Source organism: Phytophthora sojae (genome assembly GCF_000149755.1).
Source record: "Phytophthora sojae unplaced genomic scaffold PHYSOscaffold_1, whole genome shotgun sequence".
NCBI classification, from domain to species: Eukaryota; Oomycota; class Peronosporomycetes; order Peronosporales; family Peronosporaceae; genus Phytophthora; species Phytophthora sojae.
This window is the reverse complement of record NW_009258115.1, coordinates 377,960-397,350: the sequence shown is the minus strand read 5'-3', so window position 1 is coordinate 397,350 and position 19,391 is coordinate 377,960. Positions and strand designations below refer to the sequence as shown.

Here is a 19,391-nt window from a genome sequence, read left to right as displayed (position 1 = left end):
AGCCGTGCAAGGAGATCAAGATCAAAAAGCTGTGAATTAGCGGCGGCGACGACTAATAGCTGCCGATGCGATGCAATTTGGTGATTCTACATGTACTACTGTAGTATTTGACAACAGCATTCAATCATGTTTTGCTCAGAAACACCCGCCTCTTTAGTAAGCAGAAACCTAGCCTCTAAAGCCCACTTTTGAATTGGTTAGACCTTGGCAAGACAAAAGAGATTGCTCGCCTGTGAATTTCAATACCTACCGAGCCTCACCTTTCTTCGTGTCAACTGCTGCTGGAGAAAGACGCTTGCACCTCGCATGGGTTTCTCCCAGCGCTCCCGATTATAGCATGGTAAAAACAATAATGTCAATATTTTGTTATTGATTATTTATGGCAGACGGGTGGGCTCATCCATAAATTATTTATGTCGGAAGGACCTAGAAATAACTGTTCCTTGAAAATATTTCTCTAAATGTAGAGGCTTCAATACAAAAAGCGAGTTGAGTTCAGTCTAAGGTTCGAGAAATAGTTGTTTATGATCATTGCCGACATTACATTATTTATGCATCTGATTTGTAGGGTTGATGCCATTATTTATGAGCCAGATGGATCATCCATAATTAAAAATACCATAATCGGGAGCCCTGGTTTCTCCTGAACTTGGTCCAGCGAACCAAGTTACTAGAGTACGAAAATGATTTCGCAAGTGCTGCTCCGAGACGGTGATCCGGAACAAAAGGATACTTCTGTACTCCGGGTCCATTGGTGGCGCCGTGATGGCGGATTGCCTCCCTTTACTCGATCTCGCAGCCGACGTAGGGAAATAAAACCCGTCAATTAACTCGAACATCTTCAACCTCGGTTTGTGGTATGGCCCATAGGTTAGTAGCGATGAAGAGAAGGCGTCGATCTCAGCGCTCTCCAGAATCGTAAACGTGGTTGTCGATGCTTCTATTTCTCCGCGCGATAGCAATCGCGCCTTCAGTTGCCCTCGCTGCAGCGCAGCATCAACATTCGTGTGATTACAAGCAACATTAACGAAGTCGAAGACTTATAGGCAACCCAGAGCGTTGCTCCGGGAGGGTACACAGGTCGACGAATAGTTTCATGGACTATGATAACGGATAATAATTGAGTAAATCCCAAAGTTGTTTTGTTTTTAATCCTTAAAAGCTCTACCAGCCCAACTCTCTAGTTGATTCTAACGTGGGCATCTACTGCGCCTCCTTCGCAGCCGCAGCATCTGCCCGAGAATGCGTAATTGAACAAATAGTTGCGCACATCGAAGTGTATCGGTACGGAAATGATGTTTCAGCCAAAACCTTTGTATAGGCTGGCCTTTATCGCGGTGGGTTCTCAGGAACCGAAAGTCCCCAATTGAGGTTGCCTGGTCTGATGAGGCCATCGGTGACATAACACCCTGGTCAGCGTCCAATGGCTGCGTTGACGCCGGCAACGAGAGAACTATTTCATTCATTTTGCAGGTAAGATATATTGTGCTCATTTAGTACTATGTTGTGTGCTAACGATCAGACGAGAGAGCTAGCGGAACGAAGGAGAGACGCATGGTGCGCTGATCTTGACCTTTTAACTTGAGGGCTTGGAGGGGGGGGGGGGGGGGTAAATTGCGGAATGAGAAATACGTTAATGGACCAAGTCCTTGGAAGTGGGCGCTTCAACGCAGGGAAAAAAAGTCTTATTCAAACGAACGATACTCGTGTCACTATTGAGTTGAGCTGGTTGGTTCGCTGAGAGACACGAGGTTGGGCATCTTGGGCGTGATTGAGTATTGAGCAAATTGACATGCAAAAAATGCAGCCTGCAGCTAGACAAGTCATGTTGGTCATCTTCAGCTAAGCTTGGTCGATTACGACGCAAATTGATACGCCTTCAGCGAAGCTATGACGCTCTCATAGTGTACTGGAGCGCCCGTAAGTATTTGAATGCAGGTTTGGGTAAAGAATAAACGATTAGTATCAACCTTTGGTAAATAATGTGCATAAATCTTAGCATTTATCGACGGGTACCCGATTCCGGCAGATATTAGCTTAAACATTACAATTAAGAAAGAGAGACCCGGTTTGGTACCCGGGTTTGGAAAGCTACAAGTTTTTTGCCAGGGCCAAGCATAGGCGACCCGGAGCGAACGCTCCGGGGGAGTACACAGGTCGAATTAGTCAAAAATTAACCTCTGAAACTGGTATTTACCAGCAATAATGGCTCGATCTCAGCGAAACATGTTCAAATCGCAAGTTAGTTTTGAATGCGAGCCCGACTTGGAGCCATTTCTGTTAATAAGGCTTCAGAAATCAATTGATGAACATTACAGTAGCAAGATAACGTTGTTGGCAAGAATGAATAGTTGCTAAATAAACCGTTTCCTGACAGTTTGCGACAGTCGACTAAGTCGAGTTCTTGAACTACGCCAAGAAGATACTGAGGACGACCAGTGTCTCATTTTGGCCTGGAAACTTAACAAAGTGGCCATTAAATGCTCTGGGTCGGAGCAAAAACTTGGAATCCACTCACAAACTATTGAGCTAGGGTAGCTAGATATACAGAGAGAGAGAGAGAGTTAAAGCTACTGCAGAACCCTGCTGCTATGAATTTTGATGCCACTATCGTATTGAGTGGGGAAAGTATCCAGAGAGTGCCTGGTGCGCAGCATGTGCGGCTGCAGTGAAGACAATGTTAACACCCTCCGTTGCATGTTTAGCGAGCATGTCTAATGTGAGACGATGTACTAGGCTTTCAACATTCGAGGCGTACAGCTTACGTAGCTCGAGCTAGCAGACATGATAGCACGAGATATTGACAAGCGTTGCCCAGCTATAAAGTATGCTTCAGCGGATGCATAGCGTAATTTATTTTTGAAATCCTTAGCAACCTTTCACAAAAGTAGTAATAACTCGTATTTCTAGTCTTACCTATCTTAGACTTGTCCTTGATTTTAGTGCTAAATTTAGCAAACAACCCCTGAGCTACAGAGTAATACTTGTAGCCATTCGTAGCTTTAAATATAATTGTTTAGGTTAACAAGTACTATTTTTCGGTTAGAAAGGTACCCGGTTTCGGTAAGTTCCAAAACAATTCTGTCAGCCAAGCACAGCTCTTCGACCTGTGAATATAGCTGACGTGTCACAATATTTAAATTGAGGTAAGTGATATGGTAGCACTAGAGAGGAAGTACGGCGGGCATCGGGAGCCGAGATGCTGTGTTTAGTACGCTGGAAAATCGAAACTGAATATTATAGCTGTTAACTACAACTATCCCTTGCTATTTGCTTTGGGCTGTCGGCTACCACTAATTGATCTTGAACCGCTGCTGCTGCAGTTCACCCTTGCGGTTAACCGTGATCTAGGGTTTCGCGAGATACAGTCCAGCATCATTAGTGCTCTCTTGCTGCTGGTGTGTAATTGCCCTTGATTATCTTGATCTCGCGACATGACGGTCATAATCACATTCAATTTCCACAACTGCCCTCAACATCATTTCAGCCAATCACATTTGAGTAACCTGGTTACTGCGTAGCAACCGTACTACAGTCGCGCTACGTATCTGGAGACTGCAGAAGTGTATACCATATCTACATATCGGGCGTCTCACAAACGGAATCAAAAGGGGGTGTCTGATGCGTAGTACATGTGTGAACGCAGATACAGGTCCAAACACTCGGCAATGCGGCGGCTAACCCGCATCAAACTGTAGATACGTGTAGTATTGAGAGGATAGAGAAACCTAGAAAATGGAAGAGTGGGCTCATGAGGCGACGGCATACCGCTCGGCCAACGTCAATGGCCGCCAGCCGGAGCGCATTTAAATATCTGATGACCTGCAAATCCCAATATGCAGATTGCCGGCCAGTGCAGTCAGTGGCAGTCTGACTGCTGGTGTACGCATGGACAACTGGTTCGGCATAAAGCTGCTGGAGTTCTGCGGCGTTGATCTCATGGTGAAATACCAGGAATATACTCCATACGTAATATCTGCATAATGTAGAAATAAAGTCGCACATAAGCAAATGCATGTTTCTGAAGGGGAACAGGTCACCTGCAGTTCTGGTCTGTTTTGGTCTCGACTGCAGGAAGGGACCAAAACAGGAACCTAAAAGGAGTCTAAGCACTGAAAACCTGTTTCTCGTTATATAAAGACAACCATGTTTATTAATAAAGGTTAACAGGTCAAATGCATGCAGAGCTCGTGCAGCGCGAGCCGAGGAGAAGTTGACGCTGTGATCTGATCCGTTGGGGCGTGTGTGTGGGGGGGGTTAAGAGGTCCTCTATTTACGTTTAGCGAAAAACTATAGAGTCCTGGAATCGCTTTAGGGTGTTCCGAATCGAATTGCGTTGGGTCGTGTGCAGGTGCCCGATTTAGCGATGCTGCTACTAGGACATTCAATTTTGTGAGGTCTCACTGAATCCTGTTGTCCCGTGTCGTCGGTATACTCATGCGCTGGGTTGCTACTGTTACAAGGCCTTGGAGAGAGGCAACGTTTCCAGAGTCCATCCCCACATGCAATTGATGAAGGACTGGTGTCCTGGTTAGGATAGAGCTATTACGCCAAATTGTTTTTCTACAAGCGCTCTACTGTTTTTTTTTCATCTTATGAATGGTAGAAATTAGTGGGGACGACTCGGCCAAAAGAATAGTGTAACCTGGTCGCGTCGTAAGCTCTCAACGCGTTCCTCCGCATGCCTCCCATCCTGTTGTAGCTGGTTCTACACTGTGTAGCCTTTGCTGGGGTCTAGCCCAGCCACACCAACACTCTGCCGAAGATGAACAGCTGCAGCAAGTAAGGGCGGTTGCTCAACTGATGAAGTATGGACTGTTATGTAGACGCAGCAAGTACGGACGGTTTGTGCGACCAGAGTGGTCACCTCCAAGAGCATGCATAGGACAAGAGCAGCTAGTGCAAACAAAGGAACTGCTCAACACATATCACTTCTACATTTCCTTTGGAAGCGACACAACAAAGAATTCTTTTAGCTGGACAAGTCGCGGCCTAGCATGGAAGAACCTGACGAAGCGATGATGCCTGTCCCCACCGACGGGATGCCCATTGCTGTCTACCCTCCACTGCCGCCGCTAACAGAGCACGACCTACGACTGACGCAGGAGACGACTACAAGAACGGTAGTAATTCAAGAGAGTGAGACGCAGCGTCAAGTAGAAGCCCTGGCCCAGCATGCAGCTGCAGCGCATCAGAGGAATGCTGAGCAGATTGGCCAGGTGCAGCTCCAGCAAGACCGACTTGCAGAGCAAACGTCAGCATACCTGCAAGCCCAAAATGACCGACAGTCGGCCTTAATTGAGCAGCAGCAGGAGATGCGCCGTCAAATGGACGAGCACCGCCACTACCTGGAGGAACAGTATAATGTGCTGAGGGCGGCGGAAGAGGCGGTTGGACTTCAATCACAAAGGCTTAAGAGCCTTGCAGAGGCTGTGCAGCCGCATTTGCAGGCTCGGTGGGGAGCGTTTGCGCAAGGTGCGGCGCCGTCAAGTACTGAACGACCACCAGAAGCTGCTGCTGTCACTGTGGTAGCAGGAACGAACCTGACAGTCCCGCCGATATACAGAGGAAGCTCTAAAAAAGAAAAGAGGGGCTTCATGGACAGCTATGCGATTTACACAAGGCGCGTCAAGGCCTTGAACCAAGGAACGCACGCGAAGTTTTTTGTGATGCCACTCAGTGCTTGCATCGAGCAAGGCACGATGGTTCGTATATGCGGTTTCGAACTCTTCAAGGAGGAGAAGGACGTCACCGAAGCCGAGTGAAGAGACTACTTTTTGTCGGCGCGTATACCAGATAACACAGCGTACAAGACACTTGATAGAGAAGTCAAAGCTCTTTGCATGGGCATTGAGCCGCAAGATGCGGAGTCACGACTCTCACGACTCATGGCTCAGCCTTACGAGATAATTGACCAACTCAACATGGAGGACGTCGTGCACACTGAGCCCAAAAAGGCCATCGGATATTTCGTGGGCGCATTAAGGCCGCAGCTTTTTAAGGCAGCAGAGAAAGACCAATTGAGCCGGCAGTGCCACAAGTCTACTAAGTCGGATCTGGCAGCGTTCCTGAAGTGGCTGAGAGGTGAACTACAGGGGTTTATGCGATTCGAGGCCCACATTTCAGCCCAGACTCAAGCCAAAGGAGGGACCAAGCCGACTCAGCAGCAGCAGTCAAACCGAGGATTTGGCGGGACGCACGGTGCTACCAAGGTAAACAGCACTGACGACCGACACCAGCAAGGTGACCAACAAGGCCAAGCCAAGACCGACCGGTGATCGTATGCCGAAGAAGTGCTTCAAACGCAGTGATCAGACGCATGGTGTGTTCCGGTGTCCTGCCATTGCGAGCCCATCCGAAGCAAAGGTGCTGGAACCTGTATTAGCCGTGACGGCATCGGATTCTAAGGTGGCTACATCGACTTCAGCCATTCCGTGTGTTGTAATGGACAACGTTGAGACGGAAATCACCCCCCCCCGACAGTGCCGCCGAGGTGTCAATGGTGACTGCAAAATTACTGAAGCTGTTGACAGCGAAGGGGGTCTGGCTCAACAAGCAGGATATTGACGGAGGAGGGCCATCACTGGTATTGGGGATAAACCTCTGCCTGTCAAGAGCAAAGTGAAATTCGATCTGAGGTTTTCGACTCCAGGGGGCCCTTTGGTGCTCCACAACGTGATTTGTTGGGTGACGGAGCACCGGCTACCGCCTGGTGGTGGTGACCTATTGCTCTCGCGATGGATTATGGAGCGATTGGGCTACAGCCCTGAAAAGATGCTTGCTTCTGCACAGCAAGTGAGTGCGGAGTGGGATATGAGCGATGTCGACGATCGCCCGGCTAGTGGAGTAGCGAGTGTTCTCGCGTATACAGGAGCAGCAGAGTGTCCGCAACGACTGAGGAGGAGCGTGCACTTGAAGACGATGAAGCTCGTGCATGCTTTCCTGATTTCGACAAAGATATCGACGCCGAAAGAGAAGAAATTAGAGCTGTTCTATTGGAGAAGGTGGATGAAGCGCGGAGATCTGGTGCATCGGAAGAATTTGTGAAAGAATTGGAGACGATATTGATGCAGCTCATCGATATTTTTCGTATCATCATCGGACGCGACCCGCCCGTCGATATGCCTCCAATGAAGGTGAAGTTGAAGCCTGGGGCAATTCCAGTCAAGTGTAAAGCTTGTCGCTACTCGCCGGTGCACCGTGCATTTCTCAAGAAGCACATCGACGCACTGATGGCATCGGGGTCGTGCTACCGAAACCCGCAGAGCAGGTGGTGCTCGCCGCCCCAGTTGTGAACAAACCCGAGGCTAAGGATCATCGCGTGACAGTGGATGTACGGGGGGCAAATGCCTGTGTCGAGTCTGTTGTGTGGCCGATGCCTATTCTCGAGGCCGCATTTGAACAGCTCCGAGGCTCGTCACAGTACTTCTCTCTAGACTTCTTCAAGGGGTTCTGGCAACTTGCGATGGCTCTACTTTGCCAGGAGATCTACTCTATTCTCACGGAAGAAGGAGTGATCACACCGACTCGCGTGCTGATGGGAGGGGCCAACAGCGTTGCTCACGTGCAGTCAACGGTACAGCAAATGTTTGCGGAAGTGTTCAATAACGGATTGATGATTTGGATAGATGACTTGTGACATGGCGTTGCTAGCTTTGCTCAAGAAAGTCCTCACCATTTGCGCCAAAAAGGGGTTGAAGTTGAACCCGAAGAAGTGCAGATTTTATTTGCGAGAGGCCCTGTGGTGTGGACGAGTGGTCTCCAGCGAGGGCGTTCACCATGATCCTGCTAGAAGTGATGCACTGTCGAAGCTCCCAGCCCCTTCGACTGGACAGGAGCTACAACAGTTCGTCTGTGCACTGAATTGGATGCGGGCTTCTTTACCCGCTTTCAATAAATTGATTGACCCTCTCGTGAAGACAATGGAGCGAGTGTATGAGCGAGCTGGTGGCCGTAAGAAGCAACAAGTCCGGTCCATAAAACTCTCTGACGTGGGGTGGGGCGACAACGAGGTTCCCTGTTTGGACCGCTGCAAGGAAGCATTGCAGCATGCGCTGCTGTTAGCGCATCCCGACCCCGAGAAACAACTCTCAGTGTACACCGACGCGAGTGACGAACATTGGGGCGCCGCCATCACGCAGATTCCTCGTGACCATACTAACCGACCGCTTAGTGAGCAGGAGCATCAACCATTGATGGATCCTTCTCTGGTGCTACAAAGCGGTGGGCAATTGTCGAGATAGAAGCATATGCAATCGTCGAGACGTGCAGACGCGCAGACTATCTACTGCACCGCCAAGATGACTTCGCATTGTTCACGGATCACCGCAACTTACAGTACATCTTTGACCCACACAGCGTGCCGAGCTCGGTGCCAAAGTACACAGCAGATAAGCTCCACCGGTGGTCGCTACTGCTGATGGGATACAAATACGAGATTTACGATATTGCCGGTGACGATAACGTGTGGGCCGACCTTCTATCAAGATATCAAGATGGGGCTCTGCCTTTAAGACTGTCTGTGCTATTAGTCAAGTGCCACTACCGTTGGGAAGATTTTTAAATGGGTCTTATGCAGAACAGGTCTTGGATTTGATCAGAGCGTGCTTTTCATTGAACTTGTGATTCGATCACATTTGCCATGCTTTTGACGACGTAAGTCGGAAAAGTCCCAGTCTCACTTTGAAACCTCAGCCGAGCGCCTACCACGACCCAAGCTTCCTAACCTCTGTCTGCGCCTCAGTGATGCCCGAGCCACATCGCCACGGACCGAGCCGTTGCAGCACCCCGGGTCGCTGCCCCTGCAACACCGCAACGGCATGCGTCGGACGGAGGAAGATGAGCAAGATCCTCGCCTTGAAGAGCTCCAGGGTAAGCGAGCGCAAACACCACCAGCAGAGCAGCAAGGAGGCCATGGGAGAGGCCAAGAAGATGCAGCAGCACCATCGTAGTGGGCAGCAGGTGGGCAAGATGCGTCAGGAGAGCACAAACATTAGTCGGTCAGGAAGTGGCTTATGGAATCGATGGGCCATACTGCGCTGTGCAAGCTATACTATTTGGTAGGCGAGGACGCGAAAAGTGATGTGGTGCAGCTGAAGATGCCGTCCGTCGCGGTAAGAACAGGTGACGCACAGACCTGTGCGTGCACTCGTGCAGACGGATGCGCTCCACATGCCTCGTGAGTGCGGAGCGCGTCAAGTCCACGCAGGTATCCGGATACATCGTTGCTGTCCCTGTTGTCCAAGTCGGCGTAGCTGACCGCAGCGCCGTGCGCCACTCCTTCCACGTGCTCAGGCTGCCGCCGCCGTTGGGCTCCGAGTCGAGCGGAAACGCGCGCACCTTTGGCTGTCACCGTGAGCGAGCTCGGCTCCCGCTGGCAGTTGTCTACGACACCTCCATGGTGCGCGTCAGGCGGTGCCTGAGGTCCACGCATGAGGATGCGGAGCCCGACGAGGTGGGCGCACAGTGGAAGAGGCTGCGTCGGACGTCCTGTCGCCGCCGCTGCTGCTGCTGCTGCTGCACCTGCTGCTACTCCGTCTGCTGGTAAGGTTGGTCGCAGTGCAACGTCTTCGCTTTGGAGAGTTTGCTGCCGTGCTGTGGCTGTGGCACCTCGCTACGAGCTGAAACGCTATATAATTCTCCTAGTCAAGCAGGAGTGAAACATGTCGATCACATGCCGTAGCTAGGCTACATAATTCTAAAGTACATGTACCTGTTACTTGTTGGTAAACTAATTTTACAAGATATGTGCTAATTGCCAACAGTGGAGTGTCGATGCTGAGAGTGTGAACGGAAACCAAACCAGGTGTGCACTGCTTTGACTAAAAAAACACCAGTCGCGAATGGGATACAATGCACGCACTGCAGCAACTGCATTGGACTTTGAGCACCACTAGAAACATGAACAGCGTGTGCTATTGCAAATAATGAATCTTGCTGTCAAGAGAAGTAGGAAAGGGAGGTATGTTCGACTGCTGCGGCGACTCGTTCTACCTATCCGATACAGTGAAGTAGGTGATAGTCCATATAAGCAGTGAATACAATGCTTTTGAACACGATCTACTGCCAAAATACCTATTGAGCCAACGTAACCGGCCAAAATGCACACCCTTTCACGTAGATACAGCACCACGAACTGTTGCTAGAGTAGGAAGCCGAACGGAGCACGCGCTAAGGAACCCAGTCATGCCATGATCCAAACCTGTGGCTGTTTGGTTCAGGTCTTTTGATTCGGTCTCACAATCAGCATCTTCAAATCCTGGACCTGATCTGCGTAAGAACCAAAATAAAGGCAACCTACCGTTGTCGCCTCAATTTGATGAAGCGTTCGTGTGGCCAACATTGCCGGAGATTGTCGCAGCGCAAAGTGCAGCCGTTCCGCCACGGGGTTTCGCCCTCTCCAGTGAAGATGCGATCTCTCTTTGGAAGGACAAGCAGGGCCGGATCTGGATTCCGGATAATGCAACAGAACTACAAGTGCGCCTGTGCGTCGTAGGGCACTTTGGCATTGCAGGACACAGGCAGTGCGGTGACTTTGAAGAATATCAGCGAGACGTTCGTCTGGAAGGAAATGGCTCGCGATGTGGAGGATTTTGTTCAGTGATGCCTACACTGCGCAAGTACTCTAGGTGGTCCGCCACACCCACGCCCACTTGGTGAGGCGATGCATGCCGAGTACCCCAACGAGCTCTAGCACTGGGACTTTTTGTACATGGGGGAGAGCGACACGGACCAGGCGTACGTCCTGGTGATTAAGGACGACGCGTCCAAGTACGTGTGGCTGGTGCCTAGTGAGGCAGCCGATGCAGAAACTACATTTGCTGTTCTGCTCGACTGGGTTGCCTCGTTTGGAGTGTGTCGGTCTTGGGTGAGTGACCAAGGTACACATTTCAAGAACAAGGTCATCGAAGCGCTTCAACATGCAATTGGGGCGCACCACCATTTCACCACCGCTAGGTGCCCATGGGCAAACGGCACCGTAGAGGTGGAGAACCGAGAAGCGTTGCGCTGCTGCCGCGCTCTCCTGTCTGAATGGAGGCTGCAGCCGCACGAATGGCCGAGAGTGATAAAGATCGTTCAGATGGTGCTAAACAACTCGCCATCGCCATCGCTGGGGGGCGTGGCACCTTTGTCCGCTATGACGGGACTCAAAGCTATGGGGCCTAGCGATCATTTTGCAGTAGCTGGACCTATCAAATCGACTACTCCTATCAAAACGACTACTCTCGCCGAGATACAAACAACACAAAGAGCGCATGTTGTGAAGCTGCAACAAGCTCTCGACGCTATGCACAAGCGCATCAAAGACACCAACGCGGCTGTCCCAGCAGCCGGACGCAGGGGCACGACAAAAAGCGGGGCACTACTATGGTCCAGTTTGATCTGGGTGATTTCGGTTTGTATGCCGACGTCTGGCAGCATACGGGCAGCAAACTCAGCGTGAAGTGGTGCGGGCCGGCTCGTGTTGTTTCAACCGTGTCCAACTGGATATTCGAGATCGAGAATCTGATTACGGGGCGGAAGAATAGGTGCACGCTAGTCGACTGAAATTTTATGCTGATGCCTCCCTCAATGTGACAGAGGACCTGTTGCTGCATATTGCACACAACAGCGAGGGCCATGTGGTGGACTCTTTGCTGGAGGCTCGATACAATCGTCAAGAGAAACGGCATGAACTAAAGGTGCACTGGCGTGGACTCGATACGATTGAGGATTCCTGGGAACCCGCGGACACATACTGGAGGAGGTGCTGTCGATCCCAAGGATGACATCCGCGTTGTCTCGGCCCGTCACCTTGGCGAAGTTCACCAGGAACAGCCTGCAGCTTCTCGCACGATTCCGAAAGCGTCAAAAAGAAGGTGATGAAGAACATCGACGAGCGCTGCGTCTGCCTGTGCCTACGAGGTGGTACTCAAGATTCGAGTGCATTAAGAGTGTGCTGGACAACCGAGGGACAATTGGCAAATTATTTCGTCGGTCGAAGTTTATCAAGCGGAGGTTTGGACGCCGGCGCGCTGTTCTCGCCGAAGTTCAGGCCATCGTGGCTGACGGGCTTCTGGAAGCGGATCCAGCTGGTTCAAACCCTCCTCGAGCCGATTGTTGAGGCCGTCGCTATGCTCGAGCAGGACGCATGCTGCATATCGATGGTCTATTGGCGGTTCAGCCAGCTGCAACGGAGCTCCGTGTACACAGAGCGCATCTCCGGCGTCCCCATGGCCGTCCAGACCAGGATTTTGACATCCATCCAGGACAAATGAAGTTTTGTGCACACAGACACGATGGACATCTAGTTTTTGCTGGATCAAACGAAATCCACTTTGGACTTCGTCGACAACGATTTGACCTAGACTGAAGTCCATCAAGCAACTGGCCGAAAGGATTGGGCTCGTGGAGACGGCAGCTGAAAAGCAGCAAATTGCTGCTGAGGTTGATGAGTTCTATCTGAAGAAGCGTCGCTGGTCCGCCGAGACGAGGGAGGAGGAAGGACAGATCTCTCTGATGGCGCGGTGTGAGAATAAGGTCGTCAGGGCGCCCGACAGGGAACACTACTACCCGCTCCTCACCCCGTTAGCTGCACGGATTTTTGCAATTTCAACGTCATCGGCTGCTAGCGAGCGATCGTGGAGTATCCACGACTTCATACAGACCAAGCGGCGGAACCGTTTAAATGCGAGGCGTGTGGAAAAGCTCGAGTTCATCTACTGCAATGCTGGCAGCAAGGATGCCAAGGCCAACATATTCTAGAAGCTAAGAACGAGAGCGAGGATGAGGACGATGGCGAGGCGGACGTCGACGGAGTGGATCAGGACAGCGAGGGCACCAGCGCCAGTAGCGCTAGCAGTGTCGGCAGCAACAGAGCGAGCGAAGATTTCTCGCTATCATACGATGGCAGCGAGGAACAGAAGCAGGAGGGTAAACTTTATCAAGAATCTATTTTTGGAGTGACTCGATTTGGCAATAATGCACTGCATTGACGGCATTGATGAACTCCGTGCACTGCATTTATGCCATAATGCATGCATTTGCCCATCCCTAAGCACGACATGTGCATACATCGATTAATACAGGAGCGCTACATATCTGCAGTCTACAGAAGTGTGCCATATCGATGTAGGTATGGATATGTCGACAGCAGTACTGCATATCTGAAGACTGCAGAAGTGTACCATAGCATAATATCGAAATAATTGTAGCGTGTCTCCAGATTGCAGAAGTTGTCATAGTAAACAACGGCACAAGTATTATCGCCTTCACGAATTTTGCGCCCTCTACCGTATTTCGCATGTAGAAAGCTGCACCGGCATATGAGATGCACTTTGATAACTACCAATCAGTGTGCGGCATTTACCATGGCACTAAATCGCATGTAGAGAGATGCAGTACTAAAACCCTTTCAAAACTGATACAAATGCTCACCACTCACTTCATTGCACTTCGTAGCCCGCGCTCTCGGGGGTTGGCGCCATTTTGGTTTTGCCGATGGCGCGCACCAAGCCACGGCCAGTCGGCAGGCCACGCCTAAATGACAAAGGCCGCTACCAGACCAAGCACATCAAGAAGAGTGTCAGCGTCGCAAAGAAACTCGAGGTGTTGTCCTTCTGGGCAAATACGCCGAAGCCCAAAATGAAACAAACAATCGCCTATTTCTGGCACGATCTGGCCCGCGAGTTCTATAACTCGAAGCGCACGATGATCCAGCGCTGGCGGCGTGAATCGGCAAAGCTTGAGGCTGCTATGAAAAATTGCGAAGGTAAATATTTAAAGGTGCGAAGCTTAGGAGTTGGGACGATCCTCCCACCAGAGGTAGAACTAGAAGTGGTATTCTGGGTGAACAGTTTGCCCAAGGAAGGTGTGCCAGTATCGCCGCGCATGCTGGCCCTACAAGCACGGCGGGTTGCAGCTTAAGCGGGCATCAGGAACTTCCGATCGTCTGACAAATGGATTCAAGGATTACGAGGCCGCCATCGCATGAGCATGCGAGTTCCAACTCGTCAAAGCCAAATCAGCCCCGAGGATATTGCCAAGGTTAAAGCGGAGTTTGCAACAGAAGTCCAGAAAATGGCTCGGCAGCTGGGTATTACGCGAATCTACAATGCAGATCAGACAGGTTTGTTTTTTATTTATTCTAACTGCGAATGTATATTTTAACTTATGTTCTCTAGCTGCATTTTTTGAGTATCTGCCTAGTGCATGCTCGCGGCGCCAAAACTGTGTGGGTGAGATGTGCCGGCTCTTCACAGGAGCGTGCGACCGTGATGCTACTGGGGGATTCAAGCGGGGTACGTTATACCCCCTTCGTAGTCTTCAAGATGAAGCCATCGAAAAACCCAGCCATTGTCAAGGAGAACAACGAAATACGATGTGGCTTTGGCACGCGAACGTGGCCAGAGATCAGGAAGCTGAAAGCTGAAACCGGTTTGCAGATTTACGCCAACGGCAAAGGTACGCTTCTTTTTTTTACTTGCTCAAAAAGATTTATCTCATTTTCTTTATTATTATTGTTTTTCTTTTTAGGCTGGAGGAACAGTGATCTTTCGCTAAGGTTCCTACATTTTCACTTTGGTCACCGCACGTCGCATGCAGAGCCCGTGCTGCTCCTCTGGGATGACTTCAGCGGCCACTGGACCGCTGAAGTGCTGGCTTACGCTGCATCTATTAGGGTGGTGCTGCTGAAGGTGCCTCCCCATGCTACGTCTGTTTGCCAGCCTGCAGACGTAGCATGGAATCATCTGTTCAAGACTTGGCTGCGCAGGTTTTGGCTCGAGGACATCCAGCGGCAACTGATGCAGCCGCGCGACGCGGAAGCCAAGTTTAAGCTGACTCCACCAGGTCGCGCCGGGATGTGCCATTGGAATCGCGCTAGTTGGGAGAGCCTGAGCTCCGACACCATCGCGAATGAATACAAGAAATGCGACTTACACCTCAACGAGGAGTGCCTCGCCGCCGCGTCGCTGGTGGCAGAGCTGCGGAACCTATCGCTAGTAGGGCCAGTGGCCAAGGCGGTCGACCAAACTCAAGACTTCGACCGCAATGTCATTCTTGGTGTAGCTTTCTTCTACAATACATATTTTGATGCACATCGTTTTTAAAGGTATGTTTTCTGTTGTGAACATCATGTGCAGCTTTCTACATGCAAATACGGTATTCGTCTCATAAATCGTCTTGACTAAAAAATAAGTCGTTGTGCAAAAAATATGCATTTCGCCTTGCCGTCCACTGGTCAGCACCACAGACACCTACCTGCCCACGGACGAAATGATGGCCAAACTACCCACGCTACCTGCGCTCTGAGACGCTGTCCTGATGATCAAGGTCGGCGAGCCACTGACAGACTGTAGGATTGTACATAAAGCTTCTATCGGTGCGTGAGGGCTACACTGTCCTGAAGGAGAGGCTGAAGCGTTTGACACCGCTGTGATATCGCCTGCCGACGACGCTATCTACGTCAAATCGACGGTAAACGCGCGCCAACACGAGTACAAGCGCTTTTCGGAGGACGGGCCTGGCGTCTATGCTCCCGGCGTCTACGGTCCTGGTGTGGGCGGCTGTGGCGCTTGGCTTAGGCGCCAAAGCAAACGGACTCCCATATTCCTGCATGTCAATAGGGTAAAAACGCCTAATCCGATCCACAGAGCTACTGCAAGGCGTGTTAGGGCCACAGTAAAAAGGTACCAGTTATTGTAATAGACCGCAACCTCGGCAGGAGCAGCCTCCCTTGCATGCTTACTAGAATTTTCCGAGTAAGCAGAGGTCAAAGCCACGGAAGCGTATCGAAGTGTAGGAAATCGGCCTTTAAGCGCACTGCGCAGCTCGTAGATGTACAAACACGGGTGGGACTCAGCATATTGCCCAACAAAATTGACACACGGCCATCTAGCTGTTCGCTGCTTTCTTTAATTTGAAACCAACCATGCCATCTCTGCACCGAGCACGCCGACACGCCTAGAACACTGTCCGCGTTGACAATTTCTACATCATAGGCATGAACAAGGGTAACAGGCTAACGAAGATCGCCCGATTACGTGATTGCACGCCAGCACAGTGATGATTTAGTGACTTGAAATACTGTAACGAATGGCGGGAGCTGCAGCCGCCATTCGTTAAAAGAGCTCGACAAATCGCTTGCTATATCTCTACTCGTCTTTCAACTCGCGAAACCTGCTCAAACTGTTATTCGCTCCCTGATTATTTGTGTTGAGCTCTGGTATAAACCGTCACAAAATGGCTAGTCCACGCCAAAATGCGTGAAATCTACAATATAATACTGCATATGTGCATATAATATCTAACTTAGATGACTTCCCTCTCCTCGCGTTGCGCACTCGTACTCGCTCCGGTTCTTACGGTGATGACAGCCGAGTCAAGCACGTTATCCAAGCACACTTTCCAGAATCAGCAACTGCTTTGAGTTCGTCGCGTCGATTGGCGTGCAATACCACGACAAAGCAGTCATGCGCCTGGTACGAAGGCCAGACAAATGTGTACGTACTGAAAGAATCGCAGAAATATGAACCCTCCGCTACCACCGATTTCATTATTCATAATTATCAAGTCATGAGGTTCCTTGCTTGGGGAGCAAGGTGCCGAGTGGCAACCCCAAGGGATGGTGGGCGAACAACGTGATCAAATGCTGAGAGCCGCCTGATGGCGCTCCTCCCTCGTCCGGGCCGAGTTCCGCTCCCATCGTTCTCCATCTGTGAGTGAGCTTGGGCGATGACCTGCAGACGCTAAACGGCCTCGAAGTTTATTCCTGTGACACGAATGTTGGTAAGAACTCCTGAAGTGTGGGCATTTGACAAACCTTCTGCATCCGGAAAGTCCGTCTATCGCCCATCGCCAGCTCCGCTACAGACTAATTACCGTAGGCAGCGTAGCTCCCTTCGATAGGTAAGGTTTTAAACAGGTCACCTGCAGATCTGGTCACGTTAGGGTCGCATATGATGTAAGTAGGACCAAACTCAAAATATGGCGTGTTTTCAGCTTGGGCCCCTCCTCGATGTGGGGTCCTAACCAGATCTCGCCAAAACGCGTCAACTATAGAAATCTCTAAACCCTGATAATAGATTATTCTCAAGCCCGTCATCAGAAACTAAGACGGGTCGCATCGTGAGCACCAGATGATGGGTTTCCATTTCTTAGGATGGAATTCGTCATGAGGGTATACTAGTGCACTTTGGGATGTGTTGTGTCGCTTCCAAAGGAAATGTAGAAGTGATATGTGCTGAGCAGTTCCTTGGTTTGCACTAGCTGCTCTTGTCCTATGCATGCTCTTGGAGGTGACCACTCTGGTGGCACAAACCGTCCGTACTTGCTGCGTCTGCATAACAGTCCATACTTCATCAGTTGAGCAACCGTCCTTACTTGCTGCAGCTGTTCATCTTCTGCAGAGTGTGAGTGTTGCTGGGCTAGACCCCAGCAACGGCTACACAGTGTAGCACCAGCTACAACACTTCCCCCTCCAAAAGCTCCTTCAATATAAAGCCGTACAACTTACGGTCAGCTGCGATTCACCACGATGCACGAAACTAGTCCAGCTGTAGCGCCTTGCGTAGCGCTTTCACAGGTGGGTTCTTGCCGTGCTTGCGGACGAAAGCCTTCATGGCCACTGGAACGTCCTGCAAGAGAGAGGTTGAGTGCATGGCTACTGCAGCCATTGCAGAAAATTGGATGAGTTGCCTCCAGGATTGCCCACGCATTCTGCATCACGGGTGCGTTGTCGGTCGTCACAGACACCACAACGTCTTTACCGGCGGCTTTGTTGATCTCGTCAACCCCCTCACTAATCTTGCTCGCCACGTACTCAGCCGTTTGCTCATCTTCACCACACGTCCTCGTACACCAAAGTAGGGGCCGCATCAACAGCGACACTACGACATAGTTGATCACCTTCTCTTTATTAACGCTCGTCCATCCGTCCGAAATCAAGCCCAACGTTGGCTCGTCATGCAGGCGGGCGATCAACTCTGCTTTCTCGCGATCATACTCTTCCGTGAGGAGGCGCCCTGCAAGTGCTTTCCGATTCGGCAAATACTTCTCCATGTCCGGCTGCAGGACCGTGAGCGCCCGGCTCATACGAGGCACTTCGATGGTGCGAAACGGCAAGCCAGCAGCGTAGAAGCCCCTAGCAATCTCCGCTTGGAAGCGGTCCTTGTCGGCATTGCTGACGCCGCTGGAAAATGGCGTGGTCGCCTGCGACTGGGACAGCGATATCTCAGTCACGACCGATTCTTCTGTCGCAGGGGGAGACCGAGGGTTGGCCGGCTTCTTCCGTTTTTAACGCTTGCGCTTAACCTTTGTAGCGGGTTCTCCGTACCGACTCCGCTTCGTTCGCTCAGCATTCGACAGCTGCGCGCACGATGACAGGTGTCGGAGCATGTTGCGGCTTGGCTGGCACTTAGAAAGTGTGGCGGAGCAGTGCCGGCAGGTCGCATCCGGATACGTGCCCTCCACCACGACGGTGAACTCGTCCCAGGCGGGGTGTCTGCGTGGCATGGTGCTGATGGGGCGGTGAGGTTGGTGCAGCGACGAAGTGGTGAAGCGGAGCGATGGAGCTGGCGAGGAGCGGCGAGCAGCTGGAGCTGGATGGTGCCGGTGACTCGGTGCGAGGCCGAAGGGTAAGCGATGGTGGGGCACTGGTAGCTGGGAAGCCGATTGGGAAATGAGGAGCTGGAGCACTCGCGCGGACGCCTTCGGCCACGCTTCTCCAGCCGCAACCACGTATTTGCTGGAACGTGTGTCGAACCGCCCAGTCAACACGATGACAGGTATGGAATCGCGCCTTCGACGCGGCGCGCCAACGAACTACATCGCGCGCGGTGTCAGGACGATAGCGCCTGAGTTGCACGAGAAGCGTGTATCCAGCCGTGGAAGGCTGTCGTCACTAGCTGCTGCTCGTTGTAAAATTCCATGTCAGCTTTCGTTTATTTTTACATTCATCTCGGTTAAGTTAACCCTCTCGTTTTGCTGTGCATTTTTGCATTTACGCTGTATCAATGGCATCAATGCCATAGTTGCACTAATGCCATCAAGGCCACGATTGCATTTGCCCATCCCTATCGTGCTGCCTTTAGAAAAACTGGTTGTGTGTACTGGTACGCTCTTTGCTCCACAGTAACCGGGTTACTCGAAGGTGATTGGCTCAAATGATTTTGAGGGCAGTTGTGGAAATTGGCCGTGATTATGAGGGAAGTTCTGATAAATATCCTACCTGACGCCTACCCGCTCCGTGAATGGGTGCAGCACCCGCTCAGTAGTTTTTTACATACCATCTTCGGCACAAAAGTCTCAGTCCCTACCGCCTCCTGTCTCCAATTGAAGTCCACCTGCCGTGTATTCAAAAATCCAACTTCGAAGCGCGGTGGCTTCAGGTATTCCCCTAGGCATTAGCTTAA

At 51.0% G+C, this 19,391-nt stretch overlaps 7 protein-coding genes across 7 annotated transcripts; 5 read left to right on the top strand and 2 right to left on the bottom strand.

Annotated features, from left to right (window-relative positions):
* Positions 1 to 5,327: 5,327 nt before the first annotated feature.
* PHYSODRAFT_308353 (hypothetical protein) lies at positions 5,328 to 6,278 on the top strand (the record flags this gene model as incomplete). Its single annotated transcript, XM_009515602.1, has 2 exons — positions 5,328 to 5,747; positions 5,814 to 6,278. The coding sequence occupies 2 exons, from the start codon at positions 5,328 to 5,330 to the stop codon at positions 6,276 to 6,278; spliced, it is 885 nt and encodes a 294-aa protein (XP_009513897.1).
* A 789-nt stretch (positions 6,279 to 7,067) lies between these two features.
* Positions 7,068 to 7,295, top strand: PHYSODRAFT_475811 (hypothetical protein; the record flags this gene model as incomplete). Its single annotated transcript, XM_009515601.1, has 1 exon — positions 7,068 to 7,295. The coding sequence occupies one exon, from the start codon at positions 7,068 to 7,070 to the stop codon at positions 7,293 to 7,295; it is 228 nt and encodes a 75-aa protein (XP_009513896.1).
* On the top strand, positions 7,289 to 7,555 carry PHYSODRAFT_397799 (hypothetical protein; the record flags this gene model as incomplete). The annotated part of the gene is made up of 1 exon (XM_009515600.1): positions 7,289 to 7,555. A coding segment is annotated over one exon (267 nt), but the record flags the coding sequence as incomplete, so codon positions are not given.
* Positions 7,556 to 8,242: 687 nt separating this feature from the next.
* Positions 8,243 to 8,488, top strand: PHYSODRAFT_250343 (hypothetical protein; the record flags this gene model as incomplete). Its single annotated transcript, XM_009515599.1, has 1 exon — positions 8,243 to 8,488. A coding segment is annotated over one exon (246 nt), but the record flags the coding sequence as incomplete, so codon positions are not given.
* Positions 8,489 to 8,694: 206 nt separating this feature from the next.
* PHYSODRAFT_283976 (hypothetical protein) lies at positions 8,695 to 9,235 on the bottom strand. The gene has a single exon (XM_009515598.1). The coding sequence runs from the start codon at positions 8,944 to 8,946 to the stop codon at positions 8,740 to 8,742; it is 207 nt and encodes a 68-aa protein (XP_009513893.1). The 5' UTR covers positions 8,947 to 9,235; the 3' UTR covers positions 8,695 to 8,739.
* A 4,388-nt stretch (positions 9,236 to 13,623) lies between these two features.
* Positions 13,624 to 15,089, top strand: PHYSODRAFT_469322 (hypothetical protein; the record flags this gene model as incomplete). The annotated part of the gene is made up of 4 exons (XM_009515597.1): positions 13,624 to 13,893; positions 14,056 to 14,137; positions 14,188 to 14,442; positions 14,515 to 15,089. 4 exons carry the CDS (start codon positions 13,624 to 13,626, stop codon positions 15,087 to 15,089), a joined length of 1,182 nt encoding a protein of 393 aa, XP_009513892.1.
* Positions 15,090 to 17,625: 2,536 nt separating this feature from the next.
* On the bottom strand, positions 17,626 to 17,997 carry PHYSODRAFT_409959 (hypothetical protein; the record flags this gene model as incomplete). The annotated part of the gene is made up of 1 exon (XM_009515596.1): positions 17,626 to 17,997. A coding segment is annotated over one exon (372 nt), but the record flags the coding sequence as incomplete, so codon positions are not given.
* Positions 17,998 to 19,391: the final 1,394 nt, after the last annotated feature.